The sequence below is a fragment of the Mercurialis annua genome, linkage group LG2, assembly GCF_937616625.2.
Source record: "Mercurialis annua linkage group LG2, ddMerAnnu1.2, whole genome shotgun sequence".
NCBI lineage: Eukaryota > Viridiplantae > Streptophyta > Magnoliopsida > Malpighiales > Euphorbiaceae > Mercurialis > Mercurialis annua.
Window position 1 is genome coordinate 11,063,670 of NC_065571.1, and position 21,015 is coordinate 11,084,684.

A 21,015-nucleotide genomic window follows, 5' to 3' on the forward strand; every position below is an offset into this window, starting at 1 on the left:
TGCTCCCCACTGGGGCTCATTTTTATTGGCTATTCTTATTACCCTATTACATTGCAGTATTCTCATACATATTACTCTCTAGTTTAAGTGAAGTTAGGGTTTGTTATTCTTTTTTTTTTCTGTTGTCTGTTTCAAGGAACTCTTCTATGGCTGGAGAGGATGGAAATGTGAGTTTTGAATCTCGAGTGATTATTGAGGAGGAGGAGATTGGAGGGATGGATTATTCAGGGGTAGTAGCCAGTGATGATAGTGATGACTACACGTGGTGTGTCATAGGGAGGTTTTTGACGGATAAAGCGGTAAATTGCATCGCTTTGAAAAATGTCCTACCGCCTATATGGAAACCGGTGAGGGGTGTGTTTATCACTGAGACAGCTCCAAATCTCTTTCTATTTCAGTTTTGTCATGAAATGGATATGAGAAGGGTGTTAGATGATGACCCTTTGACTTTTGAGTACCATTTGCTTATTTGTAGACAGATGGTGGTGGGTGAAACTGTGGCGTAAATAGAACTCTGGAATGCGGTGCTATGGGTGCACGTTTTGGACATTCCTTTAGGGTTGGTTTCATATAAAATTGGGGAAGATGTTGGTAATTTTCTGGGTAAGTTCGTATGCCATGATAACAGAGTTTCAAAGCCAGTTGGGGGAAGTTCAATTCGTATTAGAGCAAGTATTGATGTGTGAAAGCCATTACGGAGGAGGATGAAGATAAAGAGGAGTGTGAATGCCTGGAGATGGATTAACTTTCAATATGAAAGAATACCGATGTTTTGTTTCTACTATGGGATAATGGGACATTCAGAAAAGTTATGTTCGAAGTATTTTGATAATCTTATACCAAAGGAGTTATTACCCTATGACTCGAGTCTGAGCTTCAATTAGAAGAAGCAGCCAGTTGTTAGTGAGGAGACGTGGCTGAGGTCGAAAATGGTAGCTAGGGTTGAAGTTGGTGAGGGTGGTGATGAGGTGGAAAATTTGAATGAGCAGATGGCGCAAAATCTTTCTATTGTTAGGGTAAATCATGTGTTTGAATTTGAAGAAGGGAGGAGGAGTAATAAAGGGGTGGTGATTGGAGGAAAACTGGATTTGGGGGAGTTAGTTAAGGTAGTATCTTTTCAAGCTAATTCAAATAAAGTAAATTCATCAGTTCAGTTAGCTTATGAGCTGGTTTTAGATCCTAAAAGGAAAAGACATAGTAGTGGGCTGATTGACTCTCAAAATAATAATGGGCCAACTTTTCATGTTTCTAACATGATTATTGATCCACAAAGTTACAGAGCGGCGGGCCTTGAACAGGTCAGCCCAAAGCAATGAGTTGCCTTGGCTGGAACTGCAGGGGATTGGCCAATCCTCGTGCTATCAGGTTCCTTCGAGATTTGGCTAGAAGGCTGAATCCTTCATTTATTTTTCTTTGTGAAACTATGATTAATGAAGATCGCATTATTGCTCATAGAGATGCCATGGGGTTTGAAGAATCTTTTGTGGTTGACAGTGAAAGAAAGAAAGGAGGTCTGGAGTTCCTTTGGAGGGCAAATTATGATGTTTCTGTTCTTGGGTCTAGTAAAAACTTTGTGGATTTGCGGGTTAAGGAAGTGGAGGGACGTTGTTGGCGGCTGACTGGTTTTTATGGGTGTCCGGAGCACAGTCGTAGACGAGATTCGTGGGCTATGCTTACTGATTTGAGCTTGGTCTGTGATATCCCTTGGTGTGCCATTGACAATTTTAACGATATTCTCGATTTTGATGAGAAGAGAGGAGGGATAAGGCAGGAAGGATGGTTGGTGAATGGGTTTCGTGAAACTGTTGCTAACTGTGGGTTGTCGGATATAGGAGCTTCAGGCTACAAATTCACGTGGTCTCGTGGTCGTGGAGGAAGCAACCTTGTTGAAGAATGTTTAGATCGGGTTTTATGTTCAAGTGACTGGATGGAGATCTTTCCGGAGGCGGGAGTTAGTAATTTGGAGGCTACCATATCACATCATTTGCCCATTCTTCTTAGTTTTAAACAGAATTTGAGCATGACAAAAAATGTGTTTTTAAGTTCAGTAACGTTTGGCTAGAGAAAAAGGACTGTGCTGAAGTTATTGATATAGCGTTAAAGTAGGGTGGGAGTGAAGACCTGGTGAGGAAACTGGTTTTAAGAAAAAACGGTCTCAAAAGCTGGAGATGGGACAAGGGGCCGAATTTCAGAAGACGTTTGGATGGCCTGAGGAAAAAATTATGTTTCTTATAGAACAAGTATGATGATTCAGGAGTTCGAGAGTATTTATAGGTTTCTAAGGAGTACGATTTTGTCCCTGGGGTGGAAGAAATCTATTGGAAACAACGAGCAAAATGTCACTGGCTTTCGGATGGCGATACTAATACACGATTTTTCACAATTTTGCGTCGTCTAGGAAGAGAACAAACTGTATTGACAAACTGAGAGATGAAGAAGGCTGCTGGAAGTATTCTAAACAGAAGGTGGAGGGTATTATCTCAAGGTATTATTCGAACTTATTCTCTGAGTCGAATTCCGATGTGATTAATTTTGGTGATGTTATTCAACGTGTTTCGCATCTTGATAATGTTTGTTTGATAAATCCTATTACGGAAAGTGAGGTTGGAAAAGCCGTCTTTAGCATGCATAATGATAAATCACCCGGTCTATATGGTTTTAACCCGACGTTTTATAAAAAGTATTGGGCTATTGTGGGTAAAGATGTGGTTACTATGTGCCGTGATTTCTTTGAGAAGGGGGTTCTCAGAGATGGTCTAAATGACACTAATCTTGTTCTCATTCCTAAGATTAGTAATCCGGAGAGAGTCTCTGACCTTAGACCTATTGCTTTGTGCAATGTCGCGTATAAAATTATTTTTATGGCGAATAGAATGAAGTGTTTACTAACTAGTATTATTTCCGAGAATCAGAGTGCATTTGTTGAGAATAGACTGACTACAGATAATTTCCTTATCGCCTATGAGATTGGCCATTATTTGAGGTGTAAGAGGAGAGGTAAAGTTGGCATGGCGGCGCTTAAGATCGATATGAGTAAAGCATACGATAGAGTTCGTTGGGATTTTATTGATTTTATGCTTAGAAATTTGGGCTTTTGTGATAAATGGATTAATTTGATAATGTATTGTGTTAGGTCGGTTAAATACACTAACATTGGCAATTGTGAGAATTTGGCGCCCATTATTCCTAGTCGGGGTTTGAGACAAGATGACCTGCTCTCTCCTTATCTTTTTATCATTTGTGCGGAAGGTCTTAGCCTTTTATTAGCTCGGGAGGAAATGGAGGGTAGAATTTATGGTGCTAGCATTTGCTGAGGTGCTCCCGCGGTTAGTCACTTATTTTTTGCGGATAATTGTTTTTTATTCTTCCGTGGCTGTAGGTTGCTGGGATATGGTTCACGTTCCGAGTTTGCTGGATGGTATGACGGTGGCTGATTGGATTTTCCGGTGGCTCACTGCTCTTGCGAGGGAAGAAGGTGAGTTGATTGCTCTCATTTGTTGGCATTTATGGCTCAACAGAAGTAGTGTGGTTTGGAACAAGAAATCAAGCACGGTGGGGATGATCGTGGCTGCTGCAGTTTCTCAATTGACTGCTTGGAGAGTTGCTCACCATCCGAAGGTGGAAATGAGGTTAGTTGATGTTTTGAAGGATGATGGTAGGGTTTCTTGGATTCCTCCGGATCAGGGCTGGATCAAAGACAATGTTGATGCTGCAAACTTCTCTAATGGCTTGGGTACAGGAGTAGGGATCGTAGTTAGGGATTGGAGGGGCAGTGTGTTGCAAGCTCGTCATGTTCGGTTTCAAGGTAGTGTTTCGCCTAAATCGGCAGAGACGATGGGGATTCGGGAAGCCTTAAGTTGGCTAAAAGGTATACCGAATCTATCATTGAAGCGGATGCGATGGAAGTTATTTTGGATATCGGAAATCCAAAACTTGCTGAGGAGAATGTTCTAGTTGGTGATTGTGCGTATTTGGCGAAACAGTTTAGTAATGTTATTTTTATTTTCGTGAGTCGGTCTGCAAATCAAGCAGCGCATGTGTTAGCGCAGAATGCTCGTTCCATTTCAGATCATCAGGATTGATTCTGTCACTTCCCTGAGTTCCTCACAAATGTAACTGCTTTGGAAATTTAATAAAATTCTTTTGATACTTAAAAAAAAAATAGTTAGATTGATTCATATTTATAAATTCGATATAGATAAGAACAATTCTCCTTATTTATTTGAGTTTTATTCAATTCAATAAGTATAGTTCCAAAAAAAGACTTGAACTCTAGAAAATGGGGCCTCAGCTGTTTATGGAGTTACTTGCACTCTTCTTTGAGCCACACAAACAGCTGACCTTTCATTTTCTTCATTTCTTTGAATATTGCACACTGGTATATTACCAATTTGACACTTACAATATAATTATAATTCATAGTTCAAATTCATTTTCTTTTCATTATTACAATATATTTCAGCCTAAGCTATACTTAAACTGAATGATTTTTCCTTTCAAATAAATAAATATTATAATAATTTAACAGAAGTGTTTTATGATTCCCAATAGAAAATATTTTATAAAAATGAGTTTTGGTATCAGTAAAAAAATTAAAATTAAATGTATGAAATATTAAAGTAAAAAAATTAAAATTTAAACATGATAATATAATTTTAAATACACAAATTATTCAATAGATTTTTAAACAAATGAAAAAAATTAACGATTGTTTATCCTCCGAAATATTACTCCGCCCTTGCCAAATAATAGGCAGTTTGTACAAAATATATAAATTAAAAAAAATTCAATTTTTTATTTTTATTTTTTTATAATTTTTTTAAGAGTTAATTTCATATAAAATCACCACTTTTATATATTTTTTTATTTTAATCACGTCCTTTAAAAAGTGCCAAATAAAATCAACACCTTTTATTTTTTTACAAAATTAATCACGAATGTGAAAAGTCATATTAGAATATTTATTTGGGATGAAAAAGACACCGAATTTTTTCATCAGTGATAGATTTGTAAAAAAAAATAAAAGGTGATAATTTTATTTGACACTTTTTAAAAAACTAGTTTCGCATCACGTGCTATGCACGTGGCTCGTAACGTAACTCGTCAATGTACATATTAGTAAATTTATTATAATTATATCAATTTTTTATTTATAATTAATATTAAATTAATTAAAAAAAATTGTAAAAATATATATAATATATTCGGTTATTAAATTTTTTCCATACTGAATTTATTTTTCTTTTGGTTTTATAATAACCAGAATTAAATAATTAAATTAATTTTATTATTAATAACTTTAAAAATAATAAGATAGAAATTTAAATAATAATATATTGACCAAATACAGTATTTTAATTTTGTAGTTCAATCAAACTAAAAGATAGGTATTCCTACTAATTTGGAGACAATTTAGTTATTTTTTACATACTAAAAACTAAATTGAAGATAATTTAGCTAACTATTTTAATTAGGATTTTAATTACAATAGTGATTAATTAAATAACTAATTAGTTAATGACTATAAAACCTTTATTTAGTAATAAACTGAAAAGGATTATTCGGTAAATTTGCCTGTCCCCCCCATCCGTGCTTTTATATATAGTATAGATATAATTAAAATGAAAAAACATATAAATATGGTGATTTTCTATAAAATTAAATATATAAATAACATTTAAATGATTAGTCTATTTATTGGTATATTTTATATGAAAAAAAAAGTTGACTAGTTCAATATATAATAGATGAAATATCATATAATTAATAAGTTCGAAATTATACATATTTATTAAAAATAAATAATTTTAAATTATTTACTCTATAATTTTTGATAAAGTTGTCTACTTTATCATTATTATTTTTATAAAAACACAATTAATAATATAGTTGTTTTTATTTTTTTTTATTTTTTTATACATTTATTTAATAGTCATTAACTGTTATTCTCCACAAAATTAAAGTGTACAATAGAAAAAATGTAGTATAAAGGATTATAGCGATGAACATCTATAATAAAATATAGTATTTTTTTTTTTGAAAAAAAATAAAGAACAAATTATTCTAAAATTCTATATTTGTCATAGTTCACATTTTAATCTCTTTTATTTGAAAATCAAACTGATATCTCACATTTATTCTGTTAATAATTTAGTGCATCTGTTTATTTTTGGTGTTAGTCAACCGAGTCACTAGAATATATAGTTCTCTATTTTTATTTCTATACACGATTTCATCTCTCACTTTTGTTTCTATCAATTTCGTCCCTCATTTTTGTTTCTATCAACGATTTCGTATATTATATTTGAAAATTCATATACTCCTAAATTTTTTAACGTTGATGCCTAACACCAAAAATGGATGGAGAAACTAAATTGAACAAAAACAAAACCAAAAGACTATATCGTTTGATTTTAAACAAAAGAAACTACGATGTCAATTATGACAAATGTACAAGACTTTACAATAATTTGTTCAATTTGATGAATAAAATACAAGTTGCTGATATATTTGACAATAAAAAAACATTAAATGTTCACACAGCCTGTAAATGTCACACTATTCATTGCAAAAGTGGGAACAAGGAACCCTCATTTCTTATTTCTGATTAAAAACTAAGCACTTGCCCACTAAATTCACTCACCCTCACAGTCATGCTGTGATCAAAGTCCAAGTCTTCCTTCCATTCATTAAACTAATAAAATTCAAATCAAACCAACAAATGCCTCACCACCAATTTCACAACACACCCAATGGAAAAAATCTCACCCCTTCTCCTCCTCTTTCTCCTCTCTCTAACCTCCATTTCCGCCGCCCTTGACTCCATCTCCGCCGCTCAGTCCGTCAGAGACGGCGGCCCAACTCTAATTTCAGCTGGTGGGTTCTTCGAGTTAGGCTTCTTCAGCATCAAATCTAATAGATATTTAGGAATTTGGTTCAAGAAGATTTCAAACGGAACAACGGTTTGGGTTGCTAACCGAGAAACCCCACTCTCAAACTCCACCGGTCTGTTCACTTTTGATAGCAGAGGAAATTTAATTCTTCTGAACCAAGAAAATAATTTGACTGTATGGTCTGGTAACTCTTCAAAACCCGCCCGGAATCCAGTCGCGCAGCTTCTGGATTCGGGCAATCTTGTTATTAGAGAAGAGAATGAAATTGACCCGGATAAGTATTTATGGCAAAGTTTTTATCATGCTGATAAAACTTTCATACCCGGGATGAAAATCGGACGGTTGGCAGGCGGTCAGGATGTTCATTTATCCTGCTGGAAGAGCGCTGATGATCCTACTAAAGGCGAATATATTTATGAACTTGATCCGACCGGTTTACAAATGGTTGTCTCGAAAAACTCGATTTTTTCGGCCCGGTCCGGACCCTGGAACGGGATTGGTTATAGCGGTATGCCGTACCTGAAACCGAATCCGATTTTTAACTACTCGTTTATCACGAGCGAAAAGGGTACTTACTATACTTTTGAGCTTATGAACACGTCGGTTTTTACGCGGGTTGAGTTGAATCCGAAAGGTGTGATGGATCGGTATGCGTGGATTGACCGAACGCAACAATGGAACCTGATATCGTCTGCGCCTGCGGATAATTGTGATATGTATGACATATGTGGCCCTCATGGTAGTTGCGATATCAGTAACGCCCCGGTGTGTTCGTGTTTGGATAAGTTTGTGCCGAATAATAGGAATGAGTGGGGGAGAGCGGATTGGACGGGCGGATGTATTCGGAGAACTCCGTTGGATTGCAAGAATGGGGATGGGTTCGTCAAGTATATTAATGTTAAATCGCCTGATATGCTGAATTATACAATTGACTCAAGCTTGACGATGGAGGAATGCAGGACGACGTGCTTGAACAATTGTTCTTGTATGGCGTACGCCAGTTCGAATATTGTAACCGGAAGAGGATGCTACTTTTGGTTTGGAGATCTTTTGGACATCAAACAATATTATGACGAAGGTGGACAAGATCTTTACATCAGGATGGCTTTATCTGAATTAGGTATATATGAGAACTGTATACATTAATATGAATTGCTTTGTTTTTAGCTTGATTGACGAAAATGATTTTCTGCTTTTAAAAGTTGAAAGCCCTTCGAGCTCCGGAAAGGGGAAACAAAAGGTGATCATAGCAAGCTTAGTATCATCAGCACTAATGTTTCTGCTAGTCCTGTGCTTAGGCTTGTGGATACGAAACAAAAAGAGAAAGAAGCAGCAAAATGCACAAGGTAAACCTACTTTTTCGACACACTGATTCTATCAAATTCGGCATACAATTTGTTTCAATATATTGATTGTATTCACTAATTTACAGCCAGTTGGGAAAGGTATGAAGAAGAAAGCTACTCCTTTGATAATCACGACGAAGAACTCGAGTTGCCCCATTTTGACATCAGCGTAGTTGCTAAAGCTACCGATAACTTCTCGTTTAACCATTTGCTTGGAGAGGGCGGCTTTGGGCCTGTTTACAAGGTAACCTAATTATTTCTATCACGCATCAATATCTGTAACTAATTCCAGAAATTATTGGCATCATTGTGATCATACAGACCATAGAGTAAGTTGAATCATAGTAAGCCATTTCTGTGTATTTTCAGGGTACACTTAAAGATGGACAAGAAATTGCTGTGAAGAGGCTCTCCAAGGAATCTAGACAAGGACTCGATGAGTTCAAGAATGAAGTTAAATGCATTGCCAAACTTCAGCATCGAAACCTGGTTAAGCTTCTTGGATACTGCGTTCATCTAGATGAAAGGATATTGATCTATGAATACATGCCTAATAAAAGTCTAGACTTGTACATTTTTGGTTAGAATCTCTAAAACTCTAAGACATCTTCTATTTTAAGATCATACTATTTTAAGACTAAGATTAATTATTTTATGTGATTTTGATAGATGAAAGCCGAAGCAAGCAACTGGACTGGTCGATAAGATTTCGCATTATCAATGGTATATCAAGAGGGCTTCTCTATCTTCATCAAGACTCTAGACTAAGAATTATTCATAGAGATCTCAAATTGAGTAATGTCTTACTTGACAATGAGTTGAATCCCAAAATCTCTGATTTCGGCATGGCTCGAAGTTTCGGGGGTAATGAAACTGCAGCAAATACAAAAAGAGTAGTTGGAACATAGTGAGTTTGTTCTTCTTTCTTACATTAGAAGAGGCTTACATGTCACAAAGCAAAGTAACATATTTCTTGAAAAGCCTAATTCATCTTATTGTTTTGCGCAGTGGTTATATGGCGCCGGAGTATGCTATTGACGGTCTATTCTCTGTGAAATCTGATGTGTTTAGCTTTGGTGTATTGGTGTTGGAGATAATTAGTGGGAAGAAAAACAGAGGATTTACTCATCCAGATCACCAACTTAACCTTCTCGGACATGTAAGCTCTACACGATTTCTTAAATTTAAATTCTTTACCGTACGGTACTATATATCGAGAAACTTGACAAAATGGCGAATAATTTTGCAGGCATGGAAGCTCTTAAAAGACGGAAGATATCAAGAGCTAGTAGATGAACTGATGACGGAATCTTGCGATTTCTCACAAGTATTAAGAACAGTTCATGTCGGTCTACTATGTGTACAACAGGATCCAGATGATAGACCAAGCATGTCATCGGTGGTTCTAATGTTGAGCAGTGAAGGTCCATTGCCGGAGCCTAAAGAACCAGGATTTTTCACCGAAAGAAAAATGTATGAAGGAGAAACTTCGTCGAGCAAACAAGAATCATGTTCGATTAATGATATGACAATTACGTTGATAGATGTTCGATAAAAGTGTTTTTTGGTCGAAATGTAACGGCTCGATGATGCTCGGGACTTCGAGCTTGAGCCGTAGAGCCAAAATAGTGTTTATGCAAATAGTTTTGTGAGAACATATCATTATAAACAATTTTTGTAAAGATATGTAACAATTATACATAATATTCAATCTTATTAGGCAAAATCCATACGGAAGCCCTTGTACTATACCACTTTTGTTCAAGAAGCCCCTACTCTAAACTTATTCACGCCCAGATCCCTTTACTTGGCAATATCTAATTTTTATACCCTATGATGGACGGAAATTGGCGTTTGTATCTCACTCTCCTTTTCTGTTAATTAACGGAGCAGTTTTTAAAGAAAATAATTCCACCTGTCATTTCTGTCTCCTATGATATTATTCTCATCTCTCTTTTCTCTCACTAATTAAAACTTTTTCTGTGAAAAACAAAATTTGAAACATCACATTTTTCATGGCAAACAACTCACATCAGTTTTATCACAAACTGAAAATTAAACTGAAATTAGGTTTTCGATTAAAAAGTAATTCTGCAATGGACGTTGATTCTACGATGGTGCTTGAAATCGATCCAATTTCGGCGGTTCTGCCGCCTCCGACTGTCGCTCCCCGCGGCTTCTGCCTCCGACCATCACTCTTCGCCGCCTCTACCATTATTGTTTGCTCTCCGCCGCCTCCACCTCTTCCATTGTCATTCTAACCCGTTTAGCTCTGATTTAAGGAGAGTCCACTTAGAGAGATAAGAACTATTGAGTGAATTGGAGAGGGAGTGGATGAAGAGAAGAGAAAAACACACATGCGTCAGATCTAGCCGTACAGAGACATTTTATGTGCAAATTAGGTGGGAGTGAACTGCTGAACTGACGTGGAACCGGCATGGCATCCTTGGATGAACTACTCCGGCGAATAGAGAAGAGGGAAGAAGAGGGTGCTGCATATGTGAAATCCGGTGTTTGTTGATTTTATTTCCCTTTTTGTTTGAGTTGTTATTAGTTGATGGGAAATCTGAGAAGCTTTAGGGTTCAGTTGTTGGTTGTGTTCTGGAAATGGTTCATTCAAAAGTTTATATTACCATTTAATTCCCCTGCTCTTCATTAGAAATTGGTACTATTAATTATCTTTGAGGTTAATTAAGATAAGTATTTATATGGTATTTTCAATTAAATTATCAACTGATCATTCAGAGTTTAAATAATAAATAATTTAAAAATTAATCTTTTGTAAAACTGATAAAATTGACAGATGTATATATACTTTTCAAAGAGAAACGTTTATGTATTAATATATTTTGGTCAACCTCCACGTTGGCACAAAATTGTTGACTTGTTGCTTGCACATATGCTCTCACTCTCTTTAACGGAGAGTGAGACACAAATGCCAATTTCCATCCACTGAAGGGTGTAAAAATTAGATATTGCCAAGTAAAGGGACCCGAACATGAACAAGTTTGGAGTAGGGGCTTCTTAAACAAAAGTGGTATAGTACAGGGGTCTTCGTATGGGTTTTGCCATCTTATTATTATTGTTTTCAGTGATGAATTAAAAAATTCTTTAGCTACACCATCAAGATTCTGACCCTAACAGACATTCAATCTCATTGTTAGAGGCTTACCTGAATGTAATAAATTTCAGACGCGAAATACAGAAGCAGACGAAGACTCAGTGTGTTTGATCATTGATGATGATTCCACCATTTTCAGACGCAAGGTGGTACGTTCAGTAGCGCAAAATCTCCCACAAAGGTGATTAAATTATTCAAGTATCGCAAATTCTGTGTGGTTTCAACTGTTTCCTGCAATTCAGTATTATTTTCAAACATAAGACTATAAGAGTGGTCGAACTTCAATGGGCTTTTCTTATAATTTTATGGGCTTTCGGCCTTCTAAAGCATGGGGTAGGAAGCGATCTGTCTAGGGTAAATTAGGATAAATACTCAATTTTTAAAAATAATTTGATTTCCTACCTGAATAAAAAAAAGTTAAAAAAAATACCTCACCCTTTTATTTTTTTTATTTTTTTACTCTATCAAATGTTTATATTATAATTATACCTAATTTTTATTATTATTTTACTCTAGTCATAATTTTTTCTCTCAAATAACAACTAATGACAACTGTCATTATTTTCTTTTTCTCTCTCCTCTCTCCTCTTTTTTCTTCTTCTCCTTCTCTTCTTCTCTGTTTGGTTTTTCTTCGCCATTTTTTTCCTTCTTCTTCTTCTTTTTTTTTTCTTCTTTATTTCTTCTCTTCTTCTTCGCTGTTCCTTCATCGGTCGTCGTCCCTCCGCCATCACTCAACCGTCGCTCCGCCGTTCTTTTCATATTTGATTTTAGTTTTTCTTAAATTTGTGGTGATTAATACGATTTATATTAACTTTTATATCTAAATAAATTACTCTTTGATTTTCTCAATTTTAGATCTAAAAATCTGCATGAAAAAACGATTTTATGATGAAAAAAACAATTTTTTTCACAAAAACAGCATCTGATTACCATATGAGTATCACTGCATTATCATAAAATTATCATAACACTGTAGAAAAAATGATTTTTTTTAAAAGACAACGTCTGATTATCATATGAGTATCACTATATTATCGTGTTGTTATCATGACACTGCAAGAAAAAAATGATTTTCTGGAGAAAATAATGTTTGATTATCATATTATTATCATAATATTATCATGTCGTTATCATAATATTATCATATGATACCGAGATGATAATATTTATGATACCTAGATGATAATGTTATGATAATATCTATGATTATGTTATGATAAAACAATGTCTGATTATCATGTCAGTATCACTATATTATCATGTCGTTATCATAACACTGCAGTATGATAACTAGATGATAATGAAGTATGATAAGGTTATGATAATTGTATGATAACCTACGAAAAAAGTAAATTACATAAGTGTTTATGATAACCAGATGATAACGGAGTAAAATCATAAATATTTTAATACACAGAGTAAAAATATAAATCTGGAAAAAACATGAGGTATTTTCTATAACTTTTCCATGTTGAGGTATAAAGTGCAAATATTTTCATTTTTGGAGTAAATACCTAAACTTCCCGTCTGTCTATTATGAGTGATCTGACCGGCAAATGGAGCAGCAGTTATCCTCGTTTAGGGGTGTAAACGAGTTAGGCTCGTAGTTATTCGAAATCGATTTAAAAAAAATCAAAATTATCTCGAAAGTTTCGAGTCTAGCTTCATCTCGAATCAAATTCGAGTATCAATATCATTGAAAATCATGAGACTCGCGAGTCTAAATGAGCCTTATATAAATAAATAATAATACTCTATTTTTTTACTATTATATTAATTTATATATCTCTAAATTTAAATGTATGTCATATAAATTGATAAAAATATATATTTTACAGTAAAAAAAGTAAAATGCGTTAAATATGATTATTTTTTAATGGTTATTTTTATTTTTATAAACTCAACTTTTTTTTTTATGAATGAAAATTTAATAAAAGACCATAAGAAGTGGCAAAACGCTTATCTACATCAAAGTTTCACATAAGAAGTGACAAACAAGTTGCACACTAAAAGCTACAACAAAATGAGAAAGTAAAATATCAGCCAAGTAAGATACAATCAGGACTTCTAAAAAAGTTCAAACCCGAGTAAGGAAAAGAACGATTACAACAGTTGAAATAAAAGACCGCCTTAATGTGCAACTAGTTTGTTAAAAATTATTTTTTAGTAGTTATTTCTTTTTATAAACTCAACTGGAGCGAGTTAAAAATTTAAGCTCATTCGAATTCGAAATTAAAAATTTAAACACATTCGAGTTCGAGTTTAAAAATTTAAATCCATTCGAGTTTGAGCCCGACTTTTAATTTGGCCTAAATCGAGTTCTGTTCAGTTCGTTTACGTCCCTACCCTCATCTTCGAACTCTGCCTTTAACTAGGGACCGAGACCCATTAAACTCGCCCATGAAGGATTGAGTCCCCATGAATCCGCCCAACAAGAAGACCGAGTCTCAAACGACTCAGTATGCATTGACATTCTGAAATATCAAGATAAAATTCTAAGTTCAAACACAGATCTTATCCAAATTTGAAATCTAAATACAACACTGACGATCTAGAAGGTCCTAAACTCATCTTGAAAACTTAGACTTTCTAAAAGACGACTATGAGAATCATATTTCTAGTTGGAATGATACTCCTATTTAAAATCCTATTCCTATTAAAAATCCGTTTTCTGTTGGGATTCTATTAGGTATGACCTCACCTCACTATCATATAAAGAGTTTGCAGTATTGCCTAAAAGATTATATTGTATTCATTATGATTATTTAAACTCAAATAAAGACTAACTTAAACATCAGAGTACTTATCAGACAACCACGTCCGATCAACGTTCTAACCTCTATTTTACAAGTTCACCGATCGAGAAGACCGACTTCATTAATTATTATTAGTTAAAACTAAAAATGCGCAAATTTAAAATAAATAATAATATTTATTGTTAAATTATATATAAATTTATAAATAATTATTTTGTTCTAAAAGAAATTTGTAAGTTTTTATTTTATTCTAAAACAAATATTAAGAATTATTTCATTCCATACCTAATGTATTAATAAAATATACATTTATAACTTAATTATTACGTAGCTTATATATTAATTAGTAAAACATAACGAGTAAATATATAAGATATAAAATAATATTTTATTAATATTTTAGTTGGTGCGATATATAAGGTATGCAACACACGAGATATGAAATAAAACATACATTGACGAGTAAAAATATATAAGATATGAAGCAGTTGTTTTATTAATATTTTATTTGGTAAAAATTTATACGGATAAAACTTATATTGCCAGATAAAGTTTTATTTCTTACCTAGTATACTCAAAGTAAATATTTTTTTGGTAATATTATAAATAAAAAAAGCTAACGTTGTATCTATTAAAAAGATAGTTCCTTATTTTAATAATTTTTTTTGTTTTTAATAATAATAATAATATAATTATTATTATTATAATTATAATATTTTTAAAATATATTTGATTTTTAAAATTATATAAAATAAATAAATTTATGTATTAAAATAAATATTAATTTTAATAATTTGAATTTTTGATCAAGTCAACTGACTTCGTTCACCGATGAAAATAGTAATAGTAAATTTGATCAAATTTTAAGAGAAAAAGATTAAATTTTTAAAATATGAGGGGTGACTAGTTAATTGAGCCTTATCTCGTTGAATTTTAGTTATTTTAATTATTTAAAAAACAAATAGTTCAGAATCCTCTGATATTTACCATATTTTATAATTCCGTGTCTTCTATTTGCAAATCTAACAATGAAATCCTCCACTTTTTATCTTCGTTAATATTTTAATTTTTTTGTCTGTTTTTGATATTAGTCAACTAAGTTAAAGAACATAATTTATATAATTTAATTTTAATTTAATATTCAAATTTATTTTTAATATAAATATAAAAAAATATTTCTATACTTAATAAATTTAATGTGTTTTTTATATAATTGCTTTGATGCTTTAATTTTTCTTATTTTTTAAAATATAGTACTTTTTTAGTATTTAGATTTTAAAAAGAAAGAGAAATCGAAAAAATAAAATAAAAGTAAATAAAATATAAGTTAGATTTATTAAGTCATTTAAATTATATAAAATATATTTATTTATATATTTTTCAAGATTAAAAATTTAAGAACTAAAATAAAATTTAAAATATTTTAATTTAATTGGCTAGCATCAAAAATGACTGGAATGACTAAAATGTTAATGAAAATAAAAATGACCGTCAATATTATTTAATTTTTAAATATGAAGAGCGAAAATATAAAGTACATAATATATAAGAAATGTCAGAATAATTTGCTCCTAGTTAAATTTTATACTGCTTGAAATAGAGTTAAAGGACATCATATTTGAACAACGTTTTAAAACGAATTCATCATAAGACTGTAAATTAAATATTTTTATGAAATTTCTATTTTACACTGCCATTTATAGTATCAATTCTTTTTGAATTTTTAGTGTCAGAAGTCAAAACAACAAAGTAATTAAAAAATTTATCCCTAAATAAATGTTGATTATATTTAGGGATATTTACTAAAACCTCCCTGAAGTAAAACCTAACTAACTAAGCCCCCCTTCACATTTTAAAAATATACAATTTTCTCTCTAACATTTTCTCAAATTCACCCCCTCTGTTAGTTAATGGTGTCAGTTGACTTGGTTAAAGGATCAAATTGTTTAAAATAATGGTCATTTGAATCTCTAAATTTATTTTTTTGACTTAACTTCAAAAAAATCATAAAAATCAAATAAATTTTAAAAAATTATTTATAATTGTATATAAAATTATAATTTTAATTTAATTTAAATTAAATTAAATTAATATTTTTAATAATATTTTTTATTTTTTTATTTTAAAAAATTATAAAATTATGAGTTGACTTTTTTAAAAATTGAAAATTTACTCTTTATTTAGTACATTAATAATTATTTTTTTGTATAAAATTATTTGAAAAATATATTTCATCACTAACATATTAATAAAATAAATATTAATGACTTCTTATTTCGTTACTTATATTTTAATGAATAAAACACATAAAATTATTTGAAAAATATGTTTCGTCACTTATCCCCTATATTTAATGTATTAAAAGACTTATAATCTTCTGATAATCATAATTGATTTGATAATTTTTTTTTGAAATCAATTTGATAAATTTTAATTTAAAGTGCAGTTTTTAAAAATAAGCGCAAGCATGCATCCATGTTGTTCCATTGTGTTGCTGAGTTTCGAAGGAGAAAGGAGACTGGCCAAGCTGACCCCTGCCGTGTTGCAGCGTTGGAGAAGTGGGAAGCCCCGCCGGTGAATGTGGTTAAAATCAACTCCGATGCAGCAGTAGTTATCCAGAAAAACCTGTCTGTGGCAGCTGCGGTGTGTCGCAATTATGCAGGAAAGGTGGTTAAATGCGGAGTGAAGATTTTGCATGGCACTGTGGACGTTGAAGTGGCGAAAACTTATGGTATTCTATTAGGGTTGCAGCTGTTGGAAGACTTCCAGGGGCGGCAGATAGTGGTGGAATCTGATGCGCTCAATATCATTCATCGGTTGCAGCAGCCTGGGGCAGTTATAGGCCACACTCAGCTCATCATTGAAGACTGTCTAGACTTAGCTAAGGATAGAGAGGTGGTGTTTCGACACATTCGGAGAAACGGTAATGTAGTTGCCACGCCCTTGCTAAATGGGGTGTTTTCTTCGGAAAAGATAGATTATTTATCGGTGAAATTCCTTTTCCGGTCAATGAGCTTGTATTGTCTATTTCTTAATCAATAAAGCTCATTTTTTCTCTAAAAAAAATAATTTAAAGTGCAGTACTGAAATAATTACAACAAATGATGAAGATATATATACTTATAATGAGAAGAAAGAGTTGACTCTTAAACTCTCATTTTCAAAGAAATTTTCAGTATCTTTTCGATTGGTCCTTAAGGGAAAAACAAAGGCACATGTGTTTTTAAATATTTTGAATTCTGATATGGTGGCAATTGATGTTGGGTGTATCACTTAAATGGAAAAAATAACGCCTAATATATCTAGCAAATCACAATCAATCATGTTCTTCACCTCTCTTATTCCATTCCCTTTATCCCACTTTCATAATTTTCTAAAAATTTCTCATACATACTAACAAAAAATATTCACAATCATGTTCTTCACCTCTCTTATTCCATTCCCTTTATCCCACTTTCATAATTTTCTAAAAATTTCTCATACATACTAACAAAAAATATTCACAATACTCAATAATTCCTAGAATTATCTCCAATATATTCTAAATTTTATTTATCAGCAATAAATAAATTATTTTGTTTAGTACCTCTACTTGGAAATCAAAAGATGTAAGCCTTTTGTTCAAATTGAAATTTTAATTTTTTAAAAACCACAATCAATTAAAAATTTTAAAAAACTTAATATTTAAACGTAGCGACTAAATTAGTCTGTTTGGTCAAATTTTCAATTCGATTTTATTATTTTAGTTCAGTTTGCACTAATTTAAAACTAGAATTAAAAATCTAATTTGTTATAATATCAGATCGAATCAAATTAAATATACAATTCATTTTTAATTATTCAGTTTGATTATTTAATACTATAGTTTAAATATTTACTAACTCTCTGCATCAGCATAGCATAGGTCATTATCTAATTACGTACATGCAACAAAATGTTTTTAACCTAATTACAAGATAGTCTAGGATAAGGGTTGACTAAGGAATACCTGACGAATTAATTAAACAAGGCATGACTAAGTTGAACAAAGGTTTCCACCAAGTTGACTTTTTTAATGAGACGGTTCTTTCTTTGTTACAACAATATGCTGAATTTGTAGTAAAATAAATATTTTAAAAAAAGTTTTTGTTTTTTAAGGAAGAAAGTATTAGCTAAGCATAATAATAGAGTTTGCTTACACACAACCCATTTCTTCTGTAAGTGATTATAATTAGTTGGTTGTGCATAGCTGGTTCGGATTAGAGAATCCAATTGAATCCATCAAATTGATTTTAACAAAAATGTAAATCGAAATCAATCAAACTTTAAACCAAATGGCAAAAGAATATAAATATACTCTTATTATTGTTTAGGAATAATTTTTAAATCTCTAATCTAAACATTTGTACTCTGTCCGTTCCAAATTACACTATTCTAAATTTTGTTATAATTATATTAAATGAAGATAAATATGATATTTTCTTTATAATATTACTAATTCATTTTATCTAAAAGACCTAAATTTTTTAAAATTCGTATTTGTTCTAAGCTACCTATATATTTAAGATGGAAGAAATAATTATTAGTTCTTCAAATTTTCAAAAAGTCAACTTTGTTTACAAACAGTTGATTAAAATTCATTATAATCGTTTTTCATTAGTTAAAAGTTAGATGGTTAAAAAAATTAAATTAAATTGTGTTCCTCAACTTATGCATCTTCTTTTTTCTTTCAAAAAACGATAAAACTTATAAACAATTTAATAATTTTTTTAAAATAGTTTATAATCATTTATCTTAAAATAATATATTTATAACTAAATATATTTATTTTAAATAAGTTTCAAATTTCCAAAATCGTTTCAAGAAATTAATTAGATTCGATATGTTTTGACTTGACTCGATTTACAAATTAAAATATTTTTGTTCGTTATCCAGTTTGAGCATAAATTTTAGTTTTAAAATCAAACACAAAATATATTAATTTATATTATTTATTATTGAATAAATAATATCAAAATTAACTAATTTGCATATGATCTCAATGTTATTATTAATTCGTTTAAACTTATTTCAAATAATGTTAAAAAAATAGTTATAACTATACTATGGTGTAATAAATAATATAAATTATTTTAATATATAATTTATATTATTAATAATTTATGAACTTTTATAAAGAAAAATTATAGAGGTCAAATTACATTTAATTTTTGATAATTAAATCCTTAGTCAATTTATAAAATTAAGTGAGAAATATGGACATTGGTAAATTTTATCAAACATGAAAAATAAACAATTTATTTTTTTAAATCAAAAAAATTAATAATCATGTCACTCTTTTTTTCCAGTATAATTGCCCACTTCATCATTATCACTCAATTTTAAAATAATACAATTAATATTATTAAATTTTATTGTGTCTTTAGTTTTCATACTTTATCCCTATTCGATACAGTCACCATTTTTATTTTTATATATATTTTAATAGATAACAATAAATATTAGCTCAATAGTGAATTTTAAATAAAAAAATATAAAATAATAATTTTAAAAATTGTTATTTATAAGAAATGTATAAAAAATTTAAAATGAAAAAATCGAAAAAAGTGAACATATATATTGTGACAAAAAGAGTATGACATTATGAGTTTTAGTAACTATTCCTAATATTTTAAAAATTGGCTGTCCTATAGGAGATGAAAGAAAGTGAATACATCACATTTTGACAGCCTCTCGACCATTTGAAACCTTCATTAACTGGGCAAGCTTTCTTGAGGACTTAAATATTCAGTATTTATCCTATGCATTGGTTGTGACATGTTATATTTATAACAAATAAATGAGAATTTGCGAGAATTGTTCTTTTTAATTATTACGTAATTTTTTTTATTAATTATTTCACGTGGCTATGACAACGGTTGCGCGCAATAATTTTTAAGGGATATATAATCCCTAACCTTTTTGCTGGAAAAGATTTGATTTGACCCATCAACTTTCTTCACATTTAAGAGATGTTTGAGTAAGTAACATATTAATGATGCAATAACTTGGTTCCATGGTCGACCCCTAACCCAGCACTCTCAGTAGTTGAGCAACGTTAATGAAGTTTGAGTCAACTCTACCGTACACAGAGAATACAACATACGCAGAGTATACATCTATAGATAGAAAAAAAAATATGTAATTTCATTATAGGGCATTTTTAAAATGATTTTGAAAAAAATATGAATCAGGTTACAAATTTTACCTTAAATTTGATAGCAGACAAAAAAAAAAATTAAAATTTTAGTGTAGGAATACTATAGAATTCAAATACTGAATTTACATTTCATTTTTTTCTTTATAGATAAATATATTTATTTAAATTAATATATTTGTTTTCTTAAAAGAAGTATCATATAAGTTTATTAATTATTATTGTATTTCCAAAAATGCCTACCCTAAACTAAACAATAACTCTTTTAAATAGTTGGATAATTTTAACCCACAGTCCCTATATTTGGTTTTGGGAAGTTTAGATATCTACTCCAAAAATGAAAATATTTGCACTTTATACCTCAACACGGAAAAGTTACAGAAAATACCTCATGTTTTTTCCAGATTTATGTTTTTACTCTGGGTATTAAAATATTTATGATTTTACTCCGTTATCATCTGGTTATCATAAACACTTCTGTAATTTATTTTTTTCGTAGGTTATCATACAATTATCATAACCTTATCATACTTCATCGTCATCTAGTTATCATACTGCAGTGTTATGATAACGAGATGATAATGTATTGATACTGACATGATAATCAGACATTGTTTTATCATAACATAATCATAGATATTATGATATAACATTATCATCTACGTACCATAAATATTATCATCTCGGTATCATATGATAATATTGTGATAACGTATGATAATAT

At 31.0% G+C, this 21,015-nt stretch overlaps 2 protein-coding genes across 2 annotated transcripts; both read left to right on the forward strand.

The window, feature by feature from the left end:
• Nucleotides 1-1,312: 1,312 nt before the first annotated feature.
• On the forward strand, nt 1,313-4,082 carry LOC126668167 (uncharacterized). Its single transcript, XM_050361380.1, has 4 exons — nt 1,313-2,034; nt 2,399-3,297; nt 3,380-3,805; nt 3,892-4,082. Exons 1-4 carry the CDS (start codon nt 1,313-1,315, stop codon nt 4,080-4,082), a joined length of 2,238 nt encoding a protein of 745 aa, XP_050217337.1.
• Nucleotides 4,083-6,556: 2,474 nt separating this feature from the next.
• Nucleotides 6,557-9,955, forward strand: LOC126669279 (G-type lectin S-receptor-like serine/threonine-protein kinase At4g27290). Its single transcript, XM_050362712.2, has 7 exons — nt 6,557-8,013; nt 8,096-8,239; nt 8,326-8,483; nt 8,609-8,819; nt 8,909-9,146; nt 9,248-9,398; nt 9,489-9,955. The coding sequence occupies exons 1-7, from the start codon at nt 6,753-6,755 to the stop codon at nt 9,792-9,794; spliced, it is 2,469 nt and encodes an 822-aa protein (XP_050218669.1). The 5' UTR covers nt 6,557-6,752; the 3' UTR covers nt 9,795-9,955.
• The last annotated feature ends 11,060 nt before the right edge of the window (nt 9,956-21,015 follow it).

Coding starts and splice junctions, on each gene's coding strand:
- LOC126668167 (XM_050361380.1), top strand. CDS start 1,313: ATGAGTTGCCTTGGCTGGAACTGCAGGGGATTGGCCAATCCTCGTGCT. Junction 2,035..2,398: donor TTGAGCATGACAAAAAATGT/GTTTTTAAGTTC, acceptor TGCGTCGTCTAG/GAAGAGAACAAACTGTATTG. Junction 3,298..3,379: donor AATGGAGGGTAGAATTTATG/GTGCTAGCATTT, acceptor CCGTGGCTGTAG/GTTGCTGGGATATGGTTCAC.
- LOC126669279 (XM_050362712.2), top strand. CDS start 6,753: ATGGAAAAAATCTCACCCCTTCTCCTCCTCTTTCTCCTCTCTCTAACC. Junction 8,484..8,608: donor GCTTTGGGCCTGTTTACAAG/GTAACCTAATTA, acceptor GTGTATTTTCAG/GGTACACTTAAAGATGGACA. Junction 8,820..8,908: donor TCTAGACTTGTACATTTTTG/GTTAGAATCTCT, acceptor TGATTTTGATAG/ATGAAAGCCGAAGCAAGCAA.